The sequence below is a fragment of the Lepidochelys olivacea genome, assembly GCF_965140295.1.
Source record: "Lepidochelys olivacea isolate rLepOli2 genome assembly, chromosome: 10".
Classification (NCBI taxonomy): domain Eukaryota; kingdom Metazoa; phylum Chordata; order Testudines; family Cheloniidae; genus Lepidochelys; species Lepidochelys olivacea.
This window is the reverse complement of record NC_140420.1, coordinates 60,592,599-60,614,132: the sequence shown is the minus strand read 5'-3', so window position 1 is coordinate 60,614,132 and position 21,534 is coordinate 60,592,599. Positions and strand designations below refer to the sequence as shown.

The window sequence follows — 21,534 nt, the reverse complement described above, 5'->3', positions numbered from 1 at the left end:
GAGCACTACACTGAATAACAGTCCTAAAACACTTGGTATACTGAAATGACTATTGGTCCGTCAAGTCTGGTATCCTGATTCTAGGAATGGCCTATGCTTAAGGCTAAGATTTTGTCGTGGTTATTTTTAGTAAAAGTCACAGACAGGCCATGGGCAATAAACAAAAATTCACAGAAGCCTGTGAACTTCCCTGATTTTTTACTAAAAATAACTTGACAAAATGGGGATGGAGGGAGATCCTGCTCCCACCGCTGCTGTGGCTCCGGGGTCTCCACCACCGCCCACGGCTGCTGCGAGCTGCAGGGTCCCCAGCTGACAGCTCCAGCCCCGCCGCCCTGGGGCTGTTGCGGAATATGTCAAGGAGGTCTCTGAACCTTCCATGACATAATATTAGCCTTAAGTGCTTGATGCTTCAGAGGAAGGCGAAAACATCCACAATCTGTTTCAGGAAACCCAGACACCTATATCTAACTATGCAATGCTCCATCTGGTATTGGGGTGCAAATTCTTCCTAACAACTGCAAGAATAAGCTCATATACTAAAGCATAATGTTGTGTTAGCTTTATCTTTGGATGCGCAGTTAAGTTAAACATGATTTAAAAGATGTTTCATTTTGGCAATACTTCCGGGGCCTGTTTTTCAGGAAGTACAGAGTTCTAGATATTAAAAATGGAGGTTACTTGCCTTATAGTAACTGGAGTACTTCAAGATGTGCGATCCCTATGGGTTTTCATTGTGGGCGCATACTGTAGAACCTCAGAGTTATCAACACCTCAGGAATGGAGGTTGTTCATAACTCTGAAATGTTCGTAACTCTGAACAAAATGTTATGGTTGTTCTTTCAAAAATTTACAACTGAACATTGACTTAATACAGCTTTGAAATTTTACTATGCAGAAGAAAAATGCTCTTTTACCTTTATTTTTTAGTCGTTTATGTTCAACACAGTACTGTACTGTATTTGCTTTTTATTTTTTGTATGTGCTGTTGCCTGATTGTGTACTTCCAGTTACAAATGAGGTGTGTGGTTGACTGATCAGTTCATAACTCTGAGTTTCTACTGTATGTTCTGCGTGTGCCTGAGACCAGAAGATTTTTCAGTAGTGGTGTTTGGCAGCACCCATGCCCTATGCCACTGAGAACATAAGGGGCAGCTTGTGTGACTCCCAAACAGTACTCACTGTGGAGGGGAAGCTGCAAGGAAGAATGGTACACCACAGATTCTAGGATTGGTGAACCAAAGGAGGTGTAATGCCTAGTAAAGGTGTGAATGGAATCCCAAGTAGCCACTCAACGGATTTCTGAGAGGGGAACTCCCTGCAGGGAAGCCACTGAGGCAGCTTGTGTTCTGGCTGAGTGGATCCTGATACTGAGGGGAAGGGCCACCGTAAGTCATAGCAGATGAGACTAAACCCCAAAATCCATTTCAAGAGTCTTTGCAAGGAAATCGCTTCTCTCTTTTCATTCTTTCAGAGATGGATACAAATAGCCTCAGGGACTTTCTAAAAAGCTTTGTCCTTTGTAAATAGAAACTTAACGCTCTCCAGCTATCCAAAGAGTGTACCTCTCATGCTTCCTAGGGGGCTCACAGGGCCTTTGATGACAGGACTGAGAGGCAGGATAGCGTTTGCAAAAGAGCATCTTAGAATTTTTCCTCTGGGTTGTCAGGGTATATATCACAAAGGAGCAGAGAGTTGGAAATCCAGGCCTCCACTCTTAAGCAGTTCTGATGAAATACTGTCAAGTCTCAGGCACATGGAGTGCATATGTACCCATGGTGAATACCCATAAGGACCATCACTCAAAGAATAACCAGTATCTTGAAGTCAGCTTCAACCAATAGGCAGACATTACAAATCATAGAGGTTAATGTGCTCACAAGAAGAACAACCACTTAAGCAGATTGCTGAATTCTGCAACAGCTTCCATGTCTGGATGGTTTTAAAATGTAAGCCCATGCAAAACACACTGCAGTGCTCTGTCAGGGTGACAAAGGGATAAATAACTTCAAGGTCTACATCCAAAAAATTGCTCACAATTTTATGGCTGTGTGATAATGAAAAAAAATCAGCCTGTTGCTGCTACCTGTTCTTCTAACAGAAGTAGAGAGTCTAACCAGATCCCCAGGATGTAAATGCAGTTGGCAAATGGCTCAAAGGGGCCAATATTATTCCAACCACGTCTTCTGGTTACTTTCTTCATCCCTTGGTCAAGAGATGCTAGAGTAGGTAACAAGGAAATCAAACCTTGCTTTCCCCTTGCCCAAAACAGGGTGAGGAATTAAAAATGGTACTGTATGATCCCATGTTTATTGTGTCTCACTGATTCCATTTCAGGTTTGCTCAGTCTACAAATAAAATGTAGGGCTGTTAACTTTACAAAAAAACGTATCCCAACTGGGCTCTTAGAGCCCACATTATTTCTGTTCCATGCATCATCACCTGTAATCAATATACTGCTAACTGAATTCTGCCCTCAGTGACTCCTATATTACTTCAAAAAGCTATTTTACTCTTAAAATTTGATCAAATTATGAAGTTTTTGGCAACAGGTTAAAAAAAAAACTTTTTTCACTATATAATTTATAATAATGTTATGTAAGAATTTAAGAGAATTTAATGAAGAAAAATATGTATTATACATATGTACTGTTGAGACATAAATTAAAAGGCAAATAAAGGTCCAATAAAAATATAGCTGAGTTATCTGTAGAAAAGAAAAGGAGGACTTGTGGCACCTTAGAGGCTAACAAATTTATTTGAGCATAAGCTTTCGTGAGCTACAGCTCACTTCATCCGACGCATGTAGTGGAAAATACAGTGGGGAGATTTTCTATACACAGAGAACATGAAACAATGGGTGTTACCATACACACGGTAACAAAAGTGATCAACTAAGGTGACCTATTACCAGCAGGAGGGTGGGGGTGGGGGGAACCTTTTGTAGTGATAATCAAGGTGGGTCATTTCCAGCAGTTGACAAGAACGTCTGAGGAACAGTGGGGAGGGGAGGGGAATAGTTTTATTTTGTGTAATGACCCATCCACTCCCAGTCTTTATTCAAGCCTAAGTTAATTGTATCCAGTTTGCAAATTAATTCCAATTCAGCAGTCTCTCGTTGGAGTCTGTTTTGGTAGATGTGCAGGTGAACGAGCCTCCGATAATGTGGCTGATGTGATTGGGCCCTATGACGGTGCCCCCTGAATAGATATGTGGACACAGTTGGCAACGGGCTTTGTTGCAAGGATAGGTTCCTGGGTTAGTGTTTTTGGTGTGTGGTTGCTGGTGAGTATTTGCTTCAGGTTTGGGGGCTATCTGTAAGCAAGGACTGGCCTGCCTCCCAAGGTCTGTGAGAGTGATGGGTCATCCTTCAGGATAGGTTGTAGATCCTTGATGATGCGTTTGAAAGGCTTTAGTTGAAGGCTGAAGATGATGGCGTAGTTTCTTTTGGTAAACCTCAGTGGGATCAGAGGATAATGGCTTGTAGAAAGTGGTGTTGGAGAGCTGCCTAGCAGCCTCTTGTTCATATTAGAGACACCACTGACTATCAAGCGTTCTTACAACTACAATACCCACCTGCTGAAGTGAAGAAACAGATTGACAAAGTCAGAAGAGTACCCAGAAGTTACCTACTACAGGACAGGCCCAACAAAGAAAATAACAGAACGCCACTAGCCATCACCTTCAGCACCCATCTGAAACCTCTCCAGTGCATCATCAAGGATCTACAACCTATCCTGAAGGACAACCCATCACTCTCACAGATCTTGGGAGACAGGCCAGTCCCTGCTTACATACAGCCCCGCAACCTGAAGCAAATACTCACCAGCAACCACACACCAAAAACACTAACCCAGGAACCTATCCTTTGCCCGTTGCCAACTGTGTCCATATATCTATTCAGGGGACACCATCATAGGGCCTAATCACATCAGCCACACTATTAGAGGCTCGTTCACCTGCACACCTACCAATGTGATATATGCCATCACGTGCCAGCAATGCCCCTCTGCCATGTACATTGGCCAAACTGGACAGTCTCTACGTAAAAGAATAAATGGACACAAATCAGATGTCAAGAATTATAACATTCAAAAACCAGTTGGAGAATACTTCAATCTCTTTGGTCACTCGATTACAGACCTAAAAATGGCAATTCTTCAACAAAAAAACTTCAAAAACAGACTCCAACAGGAGATTCTGAATTGGAATTAATTTGCAAACTGGACACAATTAACTTAGGTTTGAATAAAGACTGGGAGTGGATAGGTCATTACACAAAGTAAAACTATCCCCCCCCACCCCCCACTGTTCCTCAGACGTTCTTGTTAACTGCTGGAAATGGCCCACCTTGATTATCACTACAAAAGGTTCCCCCCATCTCCACCCTCCTGCTGGTAATAGCTCACCTTACCTGATCACTCTTGTTACAGTGTGTATGGTAACACCCATTGTTTCATGTTCTCTCCCCATGGTATTTTCCACTACATGCATCCGATGAAGTGAGCTGTAGCTCACAAAAGCTTATGCTCAAATAAATTTGTTACTCTCTAAAGTGCCACAAGTACTCCTTTTCTTTTTGCGGATACAGACTAACAAGGCTGCTATTCTGAAACCTGTAGAAAAGAGTGGATTCCATTGTTTCTTAGGGATAAAGCATTCTCTCAACATATAAAAATAACAGATTCAACACTAATGTAAGGTACACACCTCTCATGGGGAGATAATATTCCCCAATGATTTGTAATGAAAAGATCACACCTACCCCTACCTTATAGTCTGCTTTAACTCCTTGCTCTCGTTGGCACTGGTAAAGGTCATCTTTCATACCATTTAGTTCATCTTCATGTGTTTTTTCTACCAATTGTTGACGTTTTTGGATCTGTATTGTACCTACAAAGGCAAAACTTTCATCTGTTAGTTTGACTCTCAGTAGTTAGAGATGGAAATGACCTATCAGATGATGCATTTAGTTTCCTGGCAAATAAAGGAACATTCTGATACTGTATTTCACTGTATGGTACACTTGTTCTGTTCTGTTTAGTTTTATAATTGTATAGTCTTATAGTTGTTATATACCAATTCTGTTGTTTGCAGCAACAATTTCTAACACATCCATACAAGCAACTTTGCTATACTTATGTGTTTGGATAAAAGCAAACAATTTTTTTAATGCTAAACAGATGGAATGACGTTAACTAGAAAATACCTATATTTAAATATAATCAACGAGAAGCTATGCAGAAAATGTTACATGTACACTTAGTGAGTGTTTTTAATAAAATGAAAAACAGCCACAATAAAAGAAATGAAACAAATCCACATTACAGATGTTTTGAAATTATAGCTTCACATTGTCAAGTAATACTATATTAATAATTACCTGGATATTTGCATGCTATTTTAACATTCATGCAAAACAAAAACCCCAAAAAAGTAAAACAAACACCCCCTACACACACAATTCTTAAACAGGTTATAAAGCAATCTGAATAGCTTACATAGGTCCAATCTTGCAATCCTTACTTGCAAAAGTGAAGGCAACAGAATTGAGCACATGCTCATTAAACATCCATGTTCCCATCTTTCAAGTGTCTGACAGATGTTACTTTTTCCCCAAGTTTTTCCAATATATGCCTTCACTCTACTAGCTACAAATTCATTATTAAGTAATAAAAGATTTTCTTTAGTAATTAGCATTCTCCTGCACTCCCTTTTACCTGAGTCTCAATGCACATACAAAATATAGAATTTGTGCATGTTGGCTTTGATGTTAGCTTAGTTAATAAATAAAAAGTCCAAAAGACAATATTAGGGGTTTTTTTGTTTTTGTTTTTAAATTTTCTGCATTGGATCCACTGTTCTGGAACGAAGTAACAAAGTATGCGATATTTTTGTCCAATCCAGTGGAATGCATGTAGAGTTCCTTTTTTGAAACAAAGCTCCTCCTTTCATGTTTTATTATTATTACAATTTAAAGAAATAAAGAACTACTGAGGTAATTATTGTGACATTTTAACCTCATTTAACATTCTCCCATCCTGATTTAAAGATAAGAGAATCCCATCTTAAACCGAGCATATACAGAATATTCCTCCTGTCCCAATATGAATTTATGAGTTCTGTTCAGAACAATTGCTTCATTCTAGGAGAAACTACAATTGCAAGAAAACTAGTTTCCCACTCTCATGTTAGCTCCACTTCTCTAGAAATTATAATTCCGGCGGAGTAGATAGTAGTGACAACAAGCCACACAGAACAAGTAATAAAACAGTGAAGTAGAACAAAATCAGTCAACTTCAAACAGAGAAGTGACTATGTGGCTAGAAACAAAAGTGACCCTCTCAAACTACAATTAACCTGACATTAAAAGGATGTTGTGAAGTGCTGCTCTCCAGTCCAAATGCTTAAATCCTAGAGAATATAAAGAGATCACTTCCCAGAGAAAAGGAATTCCTTGCAAAAACCTTTTCAGAGTGAGAAAAACAGTAAACATTTCCCACTCTGTGGAGGCAGAAACACTGGAGGAGTGGTTTAGTTAAACTATGTGAGCATGAGGAGCTTTCACTTTTAAAAAATGGCCTCCTTTCTGCTGGCTTAGAGAAAAATATCTCATTAATGACAACTTCTCTCTAAAGCAATGGATTCAATAAGGGAAAATTAGAAACATTTGAAAATATGGTCTTTACTATATAAATAATAATAATAAAATAATAATTAATAATAATAGTCATTGCTTTTTATCCATACATCTCAAAATGCTTTATAAAAGGTAGGTAGATATCATAAGCCCCATCTTATGGCTGGAGAAACTGAAGAGCAGCATGAAGTGATTTGCCCAAGCTCTGAAAGTAGAAGGCTGGCCCAGACTGGAAAGGAACCCAGGTTTCCACTGGACCACACTGCCTCAACCATACCAACAGACACTGTACATTTGTTTTCCAGTTAAATAGCTGAAAAGGCCTGCAAGCTCTATGCAGGAGTATTTTATATGGCTGAGTCATATAATCCTGAACATAGTAGTAATTGTGAAGCCTTGATTACACAACTATATATATTTTTTAAATCAATCTGATTGCAAGCATAGGATCCTCCAAATGGCACTCACTATTTCTTACCTTCAGGTTTACCTGAGAACAAAAAAAAAAATACATTCAAGGGTAAATTAATTTTGAAAGGTTTATGCTAAATGTTAAAATTTACTAATCAAAGTCAAATCTAATAAAAAAGATAATGTACATTCCCATTCTGAAACTGAATCAACAGATTATTTTAGTGCGGCATCATATTTTCATGACAGACTACTAATATCATACAATGAATATAAAATGAAAGTCCCCATTACTCTATTATTTATATTAATAGCACCCAAAAGCCATGACCAGGATTGGGTCTCCATTGTGCTAGGCAGATTGGAAAGCTGTTGAGCTCTGCACTTAGCTATTTTGATAAGACAGGTAGTTACCATCTATTCTGGTGTTTCTCTACTGCTCAGGTTTGAAATTGGACAGAAAAGAATCAACCTTAGACACTGTACTAAGAAGCCAGAGAGAAGCTCCTGCACTGGATTCCATCACTACACTGAGAAATTGCATTGAAAGTTATGGTACATTTTCAAGTGCTACTTAATATTTTGCCCGCCAAACAAAATGTAAAAGGCGAGAGAGATTCTGAATTGTTCAATAAAAGTATATCTAGTTCTCTCATTCAGCAACTGAGGAATCACTGGATGAAGGCCACAAATGTCTTCCAGTATCTTGCCAGCAACAATAAGGGTTACCACAAGACTAACAATAGAAAAGTAAAGGATTTAAAAGGTGAATAAGTCCAAAATATTACTACTACTAAGCAGGGATTCTAGTTTTCCGTTACAAAAACAAATCCTCTGATCCAAAAAAAACCAAAACATAAAAATCCAAGTTTTTCCATGATAAAAATGAAATGCTGAACTTTAAGTTTCCCTAGCCACAATATATATAGGTATCAGTTGAACACAATGTTTTATTGATATATTTCAATTTTTTAAGATGACAGCTGGAGCTCCGCCGCTTCCTGGGGCTGACAGACAGGGATCTCCTCATTCTCCTAATTTCTGATTATCTTATCTGGCCCCGGTCCCAATTAGATCAGATAACTGGAGTTCCACAGCATATAATTTTATTTTTTCACAAAATGTAAAAACTAAAGATTCTCTGTAAAAACGCAAATTCTGCCTTTTTCTGTGGCAAACGGAGTTCTCGGTTCCCTGCTAATAATTTAGTGAAGTAAATGTACACGGTGCTTTATGAACAGAGCAAGACATTTCCTTTCTGCAATATCAAACAAGATAAAAGCTAAAAGAAGAAAGAACAGCAGCTAATGTAAGGATAAGGTAGAGACTTCAAAGTTATATTAATATGATTTATATTTAACTTAATGGTGCCATAAGCTTGTATCATATGAGTTAAGACAGTATTGGACAAAACATTTAGAAATCAAAGTTACTTGTTAGTACAATCTGTACTTCTGAAGGAATAATAGAAAAAACACCCATTGTGACTGAGGAGCCTATGACATGAATAAATATGTTGAATGAAAAATCTGAATCACAATATACTGGTATGCCAAATGTACATTTTGTACACCACCTGTCAGTTATGTAATTCAACTCAAATTTCATGTACTTACCATAGAAGTGTCCAAATCCCATGCTGATTGCTATCACCAAAGCCAGTATAATGCATCTGTTCAGGCCACTACTGAATTGGCGTTTGTGTTGCTGTTCTTTGGGAGGTTCACTGTCCTGTTCATTAGGTGCCCCGCCCTCAGATTCAGAGTTGGAGACTAGCCTCTTCTTTGCACGCCGTCTCCTTAGTGTGGGACTGGATCGATTGCTTGTTTCATCACTACTTGATTCATCATCACTAGGCTGAGGTGGAAAACCTGAAAAGTGAACACAACTCTGTAACAAAAGAATTATGAAACAGCTGCAGTTTTCTGAACTATATTGGAGTTAATTAAAAATTTATCTGCCATACCCACTAAAAGTATATTTTAGCACTTAGAACTGGAGAACACAGTACATCATTTACTGCACAAACTGTCATACAGAAAAAGCTCCTTTTTTATTTAGAATGCCATATTTGATTAAAATCCCCATTTTAGGGAAACAAGCAAAGGATCAAGACACCACTGTGATAAAAACAAGCTGTTTCATCTTACAGCCTGACAGTTCCCAAGCCTGAGAATTCCATTTATTAGAAAGTTTTACATTCCTAGGCCAACTGTACCTTTTAAAACAAAACAATGGAATATGATTATAAAAATTAGAAAGTGAGAAATTTCATTTCCATTCCCATTCACAGAATGTGAAACGTGAAAAAACCTGAACTGTCAAACTTCCCTCTCTCATATATAAAAACCACTTAATGCAAAAGATGGAACAGAAGCTGCTAGAACAGAGGTCTACCCAAAAAACCCCACATGCTAGTTGATATGGTTTTATTATATTCTCAAAAGCAATGCACGCAACCCTCTACACCCAAAGAACCACTTCATGGAAACACTTGCAGACATAGGAGTGGAATATTTTGTATATAAAAATATATGCAGATTACAAAGTACTTATTAATACAAATAGCTTTCTATACAGCAACTTTATTTAAATGTTTTCACTTACTTTGAATAGCTATCATACCTCCCTACCACAATCTTTTCACACTTCCCCAAAAAGCCACTTTTCAACCACTCCTGCATAGGAAAGGAGAAGGCTCAGCAAATGGGTCTGTGTTCTAAGGGCACATAAGGTATGGAGCCCCACAAAAATTGTTCTATCCAGCACCATGGAACCAAAACACTTGCTGCCAATCACATGTTTTACCACCAAGATTTGAGGAGACAGGATTCTTAGTGAAAGAAATGTTATCAGAGGACAGCAACAGTTTAAGTCTTTGTGCATGTATACAGTACTAGATTTTATTGTTTGTTTACTACATATGCATAAGCATAAACATTTACTGCCTCTTGCCAGAATACCACTGACAATAAGATGCAAGTATCTCTGTGGTTCTTCTCCTAGTTAAACAAACAGGTGGTTGGCATTAAGGCCACAAACATAAAAGTCTAATTAAAATATCTTTGTGGGGCCAATATGAGTCAACATATAATTTCACTGCTGTAACAACCAAACAATTAAGTAAAAACATGCAAATCTCACTGAATAGACAAGAATGCCAAACAATGACAGCAATAACCAGACCACGCATTATAATTTAAGTTTCCTCACTGAAAATAAAACCCAAATCCTAATTTTTCAGATATAAAGAGCAGGGCCAATCAGGCCCACCCTGAGACAGATTACCAAACAGTATTGTCTGGAATACTAAGATATACTATTTTGGACTTCCATGGAAAAGTAGCGTGTTAGATTGTGAAAGAGAATTTTCCCCTCATTTGATAATACAATCCAGTTTATATCCCTGATTGAGCAATTTTTATATGCATGGGTAGGAAAAACAGGAATTTAAATTGAGTTGAACCATGTAAGCTGCTTATCCTGAAGTGCAGACACTTTTAAATCAATTTAAATTTAACAAAGAAGGTCTTTTATAGAATGGATCATTTAAGTAGATATGCACTTCGACAACTGAGGAGGAGGAAGGCAAGCATTCAGAAATGGCTCAGTCAGGTGAGAAAAAGTATTTGAACTAGAATTCAGCGTGGAGCTCAGACACAAATGCATATGTTCTGTATGTACACACCTACAAAAGGAATATTTCACAAGATAATAAATGGCTAGAAAAATAATACTTAGTATTTTCAAGGTTGGTTCAGCTAGCAGAGGAAGCCTACACATGTGGAAATCAAACTGTTCAGAGGAATAATGTATTCTTTGGCTATATCTACACAGCAACTAGACACACACAGCTGGCCCATGCCAGCTGACTTGGGGTCGCAGGGATCAGGCTGCAGGGCTGTTTCATGGCAGTGTAGACTTCCAAGCTCTGGCTTGAGTGCAAGCTCTGGAACCCTCCCACCTCGCAGGGTCCTAGTGCTCATTTTCCAGGCCAAGCCTGGAAGTCTACATAGCACTGAAACAGCCCCACAGTCTGATCCCTGAGAGCCCAAGTCAGCTAGCACAGGCCAGCCTCAGATGTCTAGTTTTTTGTGTAGACATACCCTTAACCAGCACGGGAAGTTCTTTGATACACTATAGAAAAAAGGTGCGGAAAAAAAGACAATCAGAAAGAAAGGAGAAACAGCTGTAAGACTTGAAAATATTTAAAGCACCAACAAAAGCACTTAATGGCAAATTTTCAATAGCACTACACTCGGATAAGAACGACACCTTCCTACAATAGCTAGGAGGATTCAGTATAATGCCATACTGCAAAATACCCACAGAAAGATAGTGGATATGAAAGATAAAGTGTGATCCTTAGAGGCAATCCTAAATATCATCTTCTGGTTATGATCATCAAGGCCAGATCTATATTAGAAACTTTTGACGGCACAGTAATGTCAATACTAATTTGATTTTTTGGTGACATTTCTGTACTGGCTAAAGCCCTTGTGTTTTTTACCAGCATACAAATGCTTTTGCGGCTATGCCTTATTTCACACAGGGAACCAGTATAAGCTATACTGACAAAAGTCCTTTTTTGCCAGTATAAGCTGTGTCTAAATTAGGAGGGTTTGCTAATATACCAATACTGGCAAGCATCTTCTAATATATACTTGGCCTAAGTACCTGCCTTGGGGAAGCCAGTTGTCCTGACTGATCATAGCATAAAACTCAACCAGAGTTTAGACAAGCAAATGAAGAGTTCACACTTGGATGCTATGTACTACCATTGGAGTAAAGAAAAAAGGTAGAATTTCTTCATGCTGACTGCTAAAATTACAAATGGCTTTCCAAACAATGCAAACATGCTCCACACACAATCAATTTAATGCACTGTACTGAAGACTTGGTTGAAATCATTTAAATTAAACATGGAAGAAAGTCTCTCTCTGACTATAGATACATTTGGACTCCAACAGCAGCCATCCAACTAACTGGTTAAGCAAATATATTAAAATACTGTTTTTAAAGTTTATTGATGCGCATTCCAAATTAAGGTACAGTCTATTTTTTGAAAAGCATATCAGTCAAATAGAGCCTAATAGTTTAGCCAAGGTCTGTAATAAAGACAGGTTTTGAGCACCTGTTTGGCACATTACCACTATAACAGCAAGTCAGGTTGGCATTAATACTTTAAAAGCACTCCATGCTAGGCACAAGCAGTCAACTTTATACAAGCTGATCAAATTTAGTCACACCACCTTGGAAAGGAAGGCTGCCAGACACATGCTCTTTCAGGTCATCACCCCATCCCCTTACACATTCTGGAATCTTCCTCAGCTTCTCCCACCAACCTTCTTTTGTATATTAAAACAGAAGAAAGATTTTAGAATTTATCCATAAAAGGAAAAATCAAGATAACAGAAAATAAAATCAGATAATGTGGAAGATTTTAAAAAGTTGATGACACTTTTATTAATAACAGTCACAAATGGGTCAGATTTTGACACTGGGCTGTTTCTCAATCTTTTGATGCATATGGACATTTATAAACACAAAGATATGGCGTATATGTACCTACTCAATACACTCTCTGCTCCCAAGTTAAAGCAATGCTTTTGAAAGTTGTTCTTTCTCGTATATTATTTTCCAAATTACAGCTTAATACTAAGAAGGGGATACAGCTTGGAATAGGGTTGCCAGGTATCTGGTTTTTGACCGGAACGCCTGGTCAAAAAGGGATCCTGGTGGCTCCGATCAGCACTGCTGACCAGACCACTAAAAGTCCGGCCGGCGGCACAGTGGGGCCAAGGCACGCTCCCTGCCTGCCCTGGCTCCAAACAGCTCCCAGAAGCAGCCAGTATGTCCAGCCCCTAGGCACAGGGGCGGCTACGGGGGCTCCACACACTGCCCCCACCTCAAGTGCCAGCTCTTCAGCTTCCATTGGCTGGGAACCCACATCCCCAACCAGAGCCCACACCACACCTCTACATCCCAACCCTCCACCCCAGCCCTGAGCCCCTTCCCGCACTCCAAACCCCTCATCCCATCCCAAAGCCCCCCCCCGCACCCTGAACCCCTCATTTCTGCCTCCCCCGGAGCCCGCACCCCCAGCCAGAGCCCTCACCATCTCCTGCACCCCAGCCCCCTGCCCCAGCCTGGTGAAAAGTGAGTGAGGGTGAGGAAGAGCAAGCGACGGAGGGAGGGGGGATGGAGTGAGCAGGGGCAAGACCTCGGAGAAGGCGCGGAGCAGAGCAAGGGTGTTCAGTTTTGTGTGATTAGAAAGTTGGCAACCCTAACCTGGAAACAGTATAAATGTGTGTTACGAAAGGGAATGAGTAAGAGAATCATAGAATATCAGGGTTGGAAGGGACCCCAGAAGGTCATCTAGTCCAACCCCCTGCTCAAAGCAGGACCAATTCCCAGTTAAATCATCCCAGCCAGGGCTTTGTCAAGCCTGACCTTAAAAACCTCTAAGGAAGGAGATTCTACCACCTCCCTAGGTAACGCATTCCAGTGTTTCACCATCCTCTTAGTGAAAAAGTTTTTCCTAATATCCAATCTAAACCTCCCCCACTGCAACTTGAGACCATTACTCCTCGTTCTGTCATCTGCTACCATTGAGAACAGTCTAGAGCCATCCTCTTTGGAACCCCCTTTCAGGTAGTTGAAAGCAGCTATCAAATCCCCCCTCATTCTTCTCTTCTGCAGGCTAAACAATCCCAGCTCCCTCAGCCTCTCCTCATAACTCATGTGTTCCAGTCCCCTAATCATTTTTGTTGCCCTTCGCTGGACTCTCTCCAATTTATCCACATCCTTCTTGAAGTGTGGGGCCCAAAACTGGACACAGTACTCCAGATGAGGCCTCACCAATGTCGAATAGAGGGGAACGATCACGTCCCTCGATCTGCTCGCTATGCCCCTACTTATACATCCCAAAATGCCATTGGCCTTCTTGGCAACAAGGGCACACTGCTGACTCATATCCAGCTTCTCGTCCACTGTCACCCCTAGGTCCTTTTCCGCAGAAGAGGCAGTAAGAGAACATAACACAAGTAAGCAGGATAATGGAGCGAGGAGGAGGAGGAGGAAGCCCATGAAACTAGAGAAAAAGGTAATAAGGGAGAAAACAAATGTAAAAAAAACTTCTAACTTCGCTGTAGTTTCATACCCTTCTTCTTACATATCATGCTGTGTGACACTTGTATAAATTAGTAAGAGCTTCGACTCTACAAAATATTATACATAGTGCTAAAGTATAAGGGGCAAAAGAGTCCATTTGTGGCATGACATTGTTATTAGTCTTCTATGCCCCAAACATCAATGTATGATACTTAATTGGTTACTGAGATATAATTCCAGCTATCTCAGAGATTTGGCAAATCAACACATTTCCAAAAGGGAATATAAAAGATTTCTAAGTAAGAAATCTGAAGCATGAAAGTTAAAAAAAAATCATATAAATCCTCTAAAACATGTCAGTAATATATTTTGTATTTTAGCCAGCATGCATTTCACATTCCTATAAATCAGGAGTAGGCAAATTTTTTGGCCCGAGGGCCACATGTGCGCAGGGAAATTGCATGCAGGGCCATGAATGTAGGGCTGGGGCAGGGGGTTGGGGTGCATGACGGGGCTCAGGGCAAGGGGCTGGAGTGGAGGAGGGGGTGCAGAGTGTGGCAGGCAGCACAGGGCAGGGGGTTGAGGTGCAGGAGGGGTGCAAGGTGTGGTGGGGGCTCAGGGCAGGGCGTTGGGGTGCAGCAGGGGCTCAGAGAAGGGGATTAGGGTGCAGGAGAGGTGTGGCAGGGGGCTCAGGGCAGAGGGTTGGGGTGTGGGCTTCAGCCTGACGCCACTTACCTGGATGGCAGCTCCGGGATGGCAGCAGCGTGCAGCAAGGCCAGAGAAGACTCCTTGCCTGCCCTGGCCCCGTGCCAGTCCCAGAAGCAGCCGGCACCATGTCCCTGTGGTCCCTGGGGGAGGAGGGTGGGGCACAGGGCTCCGTGCGCTGCCCTTTGCCTGCGGGTACCTCCCCCAAAGCTCCCATTGGCCGTGGTTCCCCGTTCCCAGCCAATGGGAGTTGCGGGGGGCGGTGCCCGCAGGCAAGGGCGGTGCACAGAGCTCTCTGTCCCCTCCCGCCCAGGGGCCACAGGGATGTGGTGCCGGCCACTTCCTGGAGCGGTGCAGGGCCCGTGGCACCACAGGGTGGCAATCCCACGGGCTGGATCCAAAGCCCTGATGGGCCGGATGCAGCCCGTGGGCCGTAGTTTGCCCATTCCTGCTTATAAATGCTTCCAATTTAGCACTACTTTTGAAAAGTACCATAAAACTTATGCTAGTGCAAAGTTTGAGAGGTAAGGTATCAAGAGTATGAAATCTTCAGACATTGGGGATATCTTTTCATATAGACTGAAAAGTTTCTCAAAGAGAACTATACAAGCAAGAAATAAGGCTCACATAATTTAGTTACTAAAGGAGATCCCAGCCCCGCCCTTTTTTGTACCATTTGTACATAGTTCCTTGGCAGTTAACTACTCTTACCAGTTTCTGGTTGACAGAATGTGTATTGGCTGCTGGAGGAAGAACCCATGTTAAAATCATCTGAACCTTGAGCTTCCTCATCAACAACTGCAGCTTCTTCCTGCGTTCCAATTTCTTCTACTTTAGGTGTTTCAAGGGTAACAATGTCAGAATCATCACTATTAGCCCCAATACAGGAACCATGATCAGGCAATTTCTCTTTCTTTGCCTTAAAATAATCAGTAATATAAAAACAGGTTATTCAAACTGACAAAGAGAAAGTAGAACATTTTAAAAACAGAAAGTAGTTAATGCTTTAGGAGCAAAAGAGGAATAACAACATCTTATTTTTGTGTCTTAAAAATATTCTTTGAGCTGTACAATATATAATATACCTCAGGAACTGCCTGGGTTTCCTCCAAGGCAGCAGGAGAAGCTTCTACCATTGACACCACATCATCTTTGCTGCATTCAGCTGTAGTACAAAGAAATCTTCAATTAATGTGGGATTAAAAACATGGACTCCCACTTTTCTTCAGTAATATCAAACAATTTCTAAAGTCAAATCATTCTTGAATAAACATTCTTCAAATGTATTAAACTTCATCGTTTAACATCCCTCTAAGAAACATCAGAATCCAAATACTTTATAACTAGGATATGATGATGTAAGGATGCTTTTATTTAGACACTCATTGCATTGATCATACTAGAAGAAACGTACATCCTAAAACATACACTTAAATTAAATTCAACATTATGTCATAGATTCATAGATTCATAGATATTTAGGTCAGAAGGGACCATTATGATCATCTAGTCTGACCTCCTGCACAATGCAGGCCACAGAATTTCACCTACCACTCCTAAAAAAGACCTCACACCTATATCTGTGCTATTGAAGTCCTCAAATTGTAGTTTGAAGACCTCAAGGAGCAGAGAATCCTCCAGCAAGTGACCCGTGCCCCATGCTACAGAGGAAGGCGAAAAACCTCCAGGGCCTTCCAATCTGCCCTGGAGGAAAATTCCTTCCCGACCCCAAATATGGCGATCAGCTAAACCCTGAGCATATGGGCAAGATTCATCAGCCAGATACTACAGAAAATTCTTTCCCGGGTAACTTGGATCTTACCCCATCTAAAAACCCATCACAGGCCATTAGGCCTATTTACCATGAATATTTAATTACCAAAACCATGTTATCCCATCATACCATCTCCTCCATAAACTTATCGAGTTTAATCTTAAAGCAAGATAGATCTTTTGCCCCCACTACTTCCCTCGGAAGGCTATTCCAAAACTTCACTCCTCTGATGGTTAGAAACCTTCGTCTAATTTCTAATCTAAATTTCCTAGTGGCCAGTTTATATCCATTTGTTCTTGTGTCCACATTGGTACTGAGTTTAAATAATTCCTCTCCCTCTCTGGTATTTATCCCTCTGACATATTTATAGAGAGCAATCATATCTCCCTTCAACCTTCTTTTAGTTAGGCTAAACAAGCCAAGCTCCCTGAGTCTCCTTTCATAAGACAAGTTTTCCATTCCTCGGATCATCCTAGTAGCCCTTCTCTGTACCTGTTCCAGTTTGAATTCATCCTTCTTAAACATGGGAGACCAGAACTGCACACAGTATTCCAGGTGAGGTCTCACCAGTGCCTTATATAACGGTACTAAAACCTCCTTATCCCTACTGGAAATACCTCTCCTGATGCATCCCAAGACGACATTAGCTTTTTTCACAGCCATATCACATTGGCAGCTCATAGTCATCCTATGATCAACCAATACTCCAAGGTCCTTTTCCTCCTCCGTTACTTCTAGTTGATGCGTCCCTAGCTTATAACTAAAATTCTTGTTATTAATCCCTAAATGCATGACCTTACACTTCTCACTATTAAATTTCATCCTATTCCTATTACTCCAGTTTACAAGGTCATCCAGATCCTCCTGTAGGGTATCCCTGTCCTTCTCTAAATTAGCAATACCTCCCAGCTTTGTATCATCTGCAAACTTTATTAGCACACTCCCACTTTTTGTGCCCAGGTCAGTAATAAAAAGATTAAATAAGATTGGTCCCAAAACTGATCCTTGAGGAACTCCACTGGTAACCTCCCTCCAACTTGACAGTTCATCTTTCAGTAGGACCCGTTGTAGTCTCCCCTTTAACCAATTCCCTATCCACCTTTCAATTTTCCTATTGATGCCCATCTTATCCAATTTAACTAATAATTCCCCATGTGGCACAGTATCAAACGCCTTACTAAAATCTAAGTAAATTAGATCCACTGCGTTTCCTTTATCTAAAAAATCTGTTACTCTCTCAAAGAAGGAGATCAGGTTGGTTTGGCACGATCTACCTTTTGTAAAACCATGTTGTATTTTGTCCCATTTACCATTGACTTCAATGTCCTTAACTACCTTCTCCTTCAAAATTTTTTCCAAGACCTTGCATACTACAGATGTCAAACTAACAGGCCTATAATTACTTGGATCACTTTTTTTCCCTTTCTTAAAAATAGGAACTATGTTAGCAATTCTCCAATCATACGGTACAACCCCTGAGTTTACAGATTCATTAAAAATTCTTGCTAATGGGCTTGCAATTTCTTGTGCCAATTCTTTTAATATTCTTGGATGAAGATTATCTGGGCCCCCCGATTTAGTCCCATTAAGCTATTTGAGTTTCACTTCTACCTCAGATATGGTGATGTCTACCTCCATATCCTCATTCCCATTTATCATGCTACCATTATCCCTAAGATCCTCTTTAGTCTTATTAAAGACTGAGGCAAAGTATTTGTTTAGATATTGGGCCATGCCTAGATTATCCTTGACCTCCACTCCATCCTCAGTTTTTAGCGGTCCCACTTCTTCTTTCTTTGTTTTCTTCCTATTTATATGACTATAGAACCTTTTACTATTGGTTTTAATTCCCTTTGCAAGGTCCTCAGTTATCCAGACATTATGATGGAACATTGATAAATCTGGATAATCCAAGGACTTTTCAAGATATTGATGGACCTGACCACGCTTTGGATAATGGATTCCTAGACATTACATCAAAATTTTATTATATTTTACCATCTGGGGTTTTGCATTAACTGCGTGAATCATCTCACTGTTAAACCCATTTAATTAAAATTGCCATGAATGGTCTTAGCTTCACAATACAAATTGGAAAAAATATGTATCCTATTCAACCTATTTATAAAAAGATTAAGTAGGGTTCATATAGTTTTTTCCAATTTATATTATGAAGTTAACTTCAAAAAACATGCAAGCCCAAATTCATGCACCCAATCTAGATGTGCAAATACATGCATACAAGTTGAGGTTTGCACTTGCTTTATATATGTGGAAACCCAGACATAAATATGAATTGGGATAGGGTATTTAAAATTGGGCATTCACAAATGTGCATGCACATTTTGGAAGATCTGCCCCATTATCTTGTAGATTGCTTCTACTGAGAGGCAGAGAGGTCCAGTGGACAAAGCACTGAACTGGGACTCAGCAGGTCTGTGTTCCATTTCCATTTCTGACAATGGTCTGCTGCGTGACCTTAAGTAAGTCACTTCACCTTTCTGTGCCTCTGTTTCCCTTCCCATCATATGTCTGACAAGGTATCATCTATTTATATGGTAAGCTTCTTGGGACAGGGATTGTATTCTATCACAATTGGCTCCAATCTTGTTTGGGCCCTCTAGGCACAACCGTAACAACAAACTAAGACCACCACCAATTTGTGAAAAGTATTTAGCAAATTATTAAGTATCGCTCAAAGAGATTTCTACTGATAGTTTAACTGGTCTTAATTTCTGGATGACAGAACATGTATTGTCTGCTAGAGAAAGATCTCATGGTAAAGGCCTCAGAATGCTAAGCTTCCTCATTAACATATATTTGAGCATGCACAAACTGCAACTTTGCAAATCCTGTGTTTTAAGATTCGGCTGGCACTTCAAACTCTACACCTTGTCACAGAGACAGTGGATTCCTAACTGAAGTCCCTGCACTCCTCCCATACTACTCACATAGTTCCCATAAGCCTCATTCAATCCCTATAGCTCCACTTCATGCTTATAGGCCCTCACATGGGCCTATAAGCACACCCCTTATCAGCTCCCTTGCAGCACTGCCATTAGGGGTCTTTGAAGCACTGATGCCTCAGCGCAGAAATACTGTGCTCTCTTAGTGTACCAGGTAGCAGAGCCACAGAGGGTGGGAAACAAAATGGGACATGGATAAGCAAAGAGGGAGAGCTCCAATTTGACAAACTCCCTATTGTTTGTTAGAGCACAGCTTCTCTCCTGTCCCTTTTGAGATCCTCAGGAGATGAAAATATGGGGGGCTATGCAGAGGGCATAGAGGGGAAATGGGGTTGTGTTGGAAAGCTTCTAAGGAGAAGGCGACCATTATATATCTGAGCTGAACCATCACCTTCAAGGGCCCTCCCATGCTGTTGCTGCCATGAATAGCATCCCCTCAATACTCAACTCTCTTCTGATGCCCCTCATAGCTCACAGCACCCCTTGCCATATCACGGCTGTCCAGCCTAGCTTCTTAAAGTCAGGGACTGGGGAGGTATACACAAGGAGTTGATCGGTGGATTCAGGGAGACAGCCTCAACTGCAGAGAAACAGCAGCTACTGGAATTTAACAGCTCCATTCTTTGTCTTTGCGGAGCTCAATTTTAGTTATGATAATAACTACATTTCACAGTATGATTTGAAAACTGTCTTATCCCCAAGATGGTAGACTGTTTAGGACAGAGAAATTTGAAGTTTCAAGGGATTGTGGTGGTTTGAGTATAAAACAAAGAGTCAGTCTGAAAAAATGTGAGACTCAGTAAAAAGTTTCAAAAAGGGCTCATTTCCAATTGTTACCTCTGGTAAACTTAATAAATCTTTGATAAAAAATATTATGGAAAACTCAATTGCTCTAGAAAGAGAGAAAGTATTAAATGTTGATACAAAATTCAATAATTAAAGTATAAAATGGAAGGACTTTCATTCTGCTTTAAGCACAAATCTCAATGCAATCTTAACACAGAGCCACTGAGGCACCTCTATACTACCAATTAGTTGAAGTTTATTTAACTAGTGATGACACACAGTGACAGCTCAGATTTATGGTAAGTATGATAAGGATGGGCAATTGAGTGTGTTGTGCTGGCAGATTTTGTGTTGACTTGTGAGAGTGGCTAATGAAAGTGTTTACTGCTTTGAGGGACTAAATGTGTTTAGGATTATTATGTGTGCTGGTTGTGTTTTACTGGAATATTTGTGTATGGTGATTGTGTTGCATCTGGGGGTTTAGCAGGGGTTATTGTGTGTGATAACTGTGTTGTAGTGTGCGTGGTTGTGTTGAGTTGCATCGGGGGGATGCTGGGAGATCTGTGTTGATTTGTGTGGGTGGCAAATGAGGGATGTATGCTACAGCGAGGAGTTGTTTGTGTTTCAGATTATTGTGTGTGCTGACTGTGTGGTTGTGTTGATTTCTGTCTGGAGGGTTGTATTGGGGGATTTTGTGTTGTTTTGTGCAGGTGAAGAATAAGGGGTGGTTGTGTGGATTTGTGCAGGTGGGGGATTGTGCTTGGAGACTTCATGTTTTGCATGGGCTGCGCTTGGAGATTTGTGCTGACTTGTGTAGGTGGTCAATAAGGGGTATGTGCTGCGGTGAGGGGTTCTGTGTGTTTGCAATTATTGTGTGTGCCGGTTGTATTGTTGTGTGGGTGGTTATGTTGATTTTTGTTTCAGGGTGGTTCTGGGAGATTTGTAAGGGTATCAGATGGGTGCATGGGTGTAGCAGCCTGGCCAAGTAATCCACCATCTGTGCAGTCACCCTCATACAAACAATGAAATTAGCAAGCAAATTAGCTGCAGAGGAAGGGTGGTGATTGTTTGAGTTACCTCTGATATCACAATGGTCTACTCTAGGTCTCTTGGCATGGCATAGATACATGCCTTCTGTA

At 40.6% G+C, this 21,534-nt stretch overlaps 1 protein-coding gene across 4 annotated transcripts in view; it reads right to left on the bottom strand.

Moving 5' to 3' along the window:
- The window catches only part of CCPG1 (cell cycle progression 1), a 62,246-nt gene that overhangs the window by 4,157 nt on the left and 36,555 nt on the right, over window positions 1-21,534 (bottom strand). For all 4 annotated transcript variants that reach the window (XM_084640731.1, XM_084640732.1, XM_084640733.1 and 1 more), the window contains exons 4-7: window positions 15,955-16,034; window positions 15,581-15,788; window positions 8,668-8,922; window positions 4,772-4,893 (exon numbers count right to left, since the gene is read on the bottom strand). In XM_084640731.1, coding sequence (XP_084496857.1) covers window positions 4,772-4,893; window positions 8,668-8,922; window positions 15,581-15,788; window positions 15,955-16,034 — 665 coding nt within the window. The remainder of the gene's footprint in view (window positions 1-4,771; window positions 4,894-8,667; window positions 8,923-15,580; window positions 15,789-15,954; window positions 16,035-21,534) is intronic.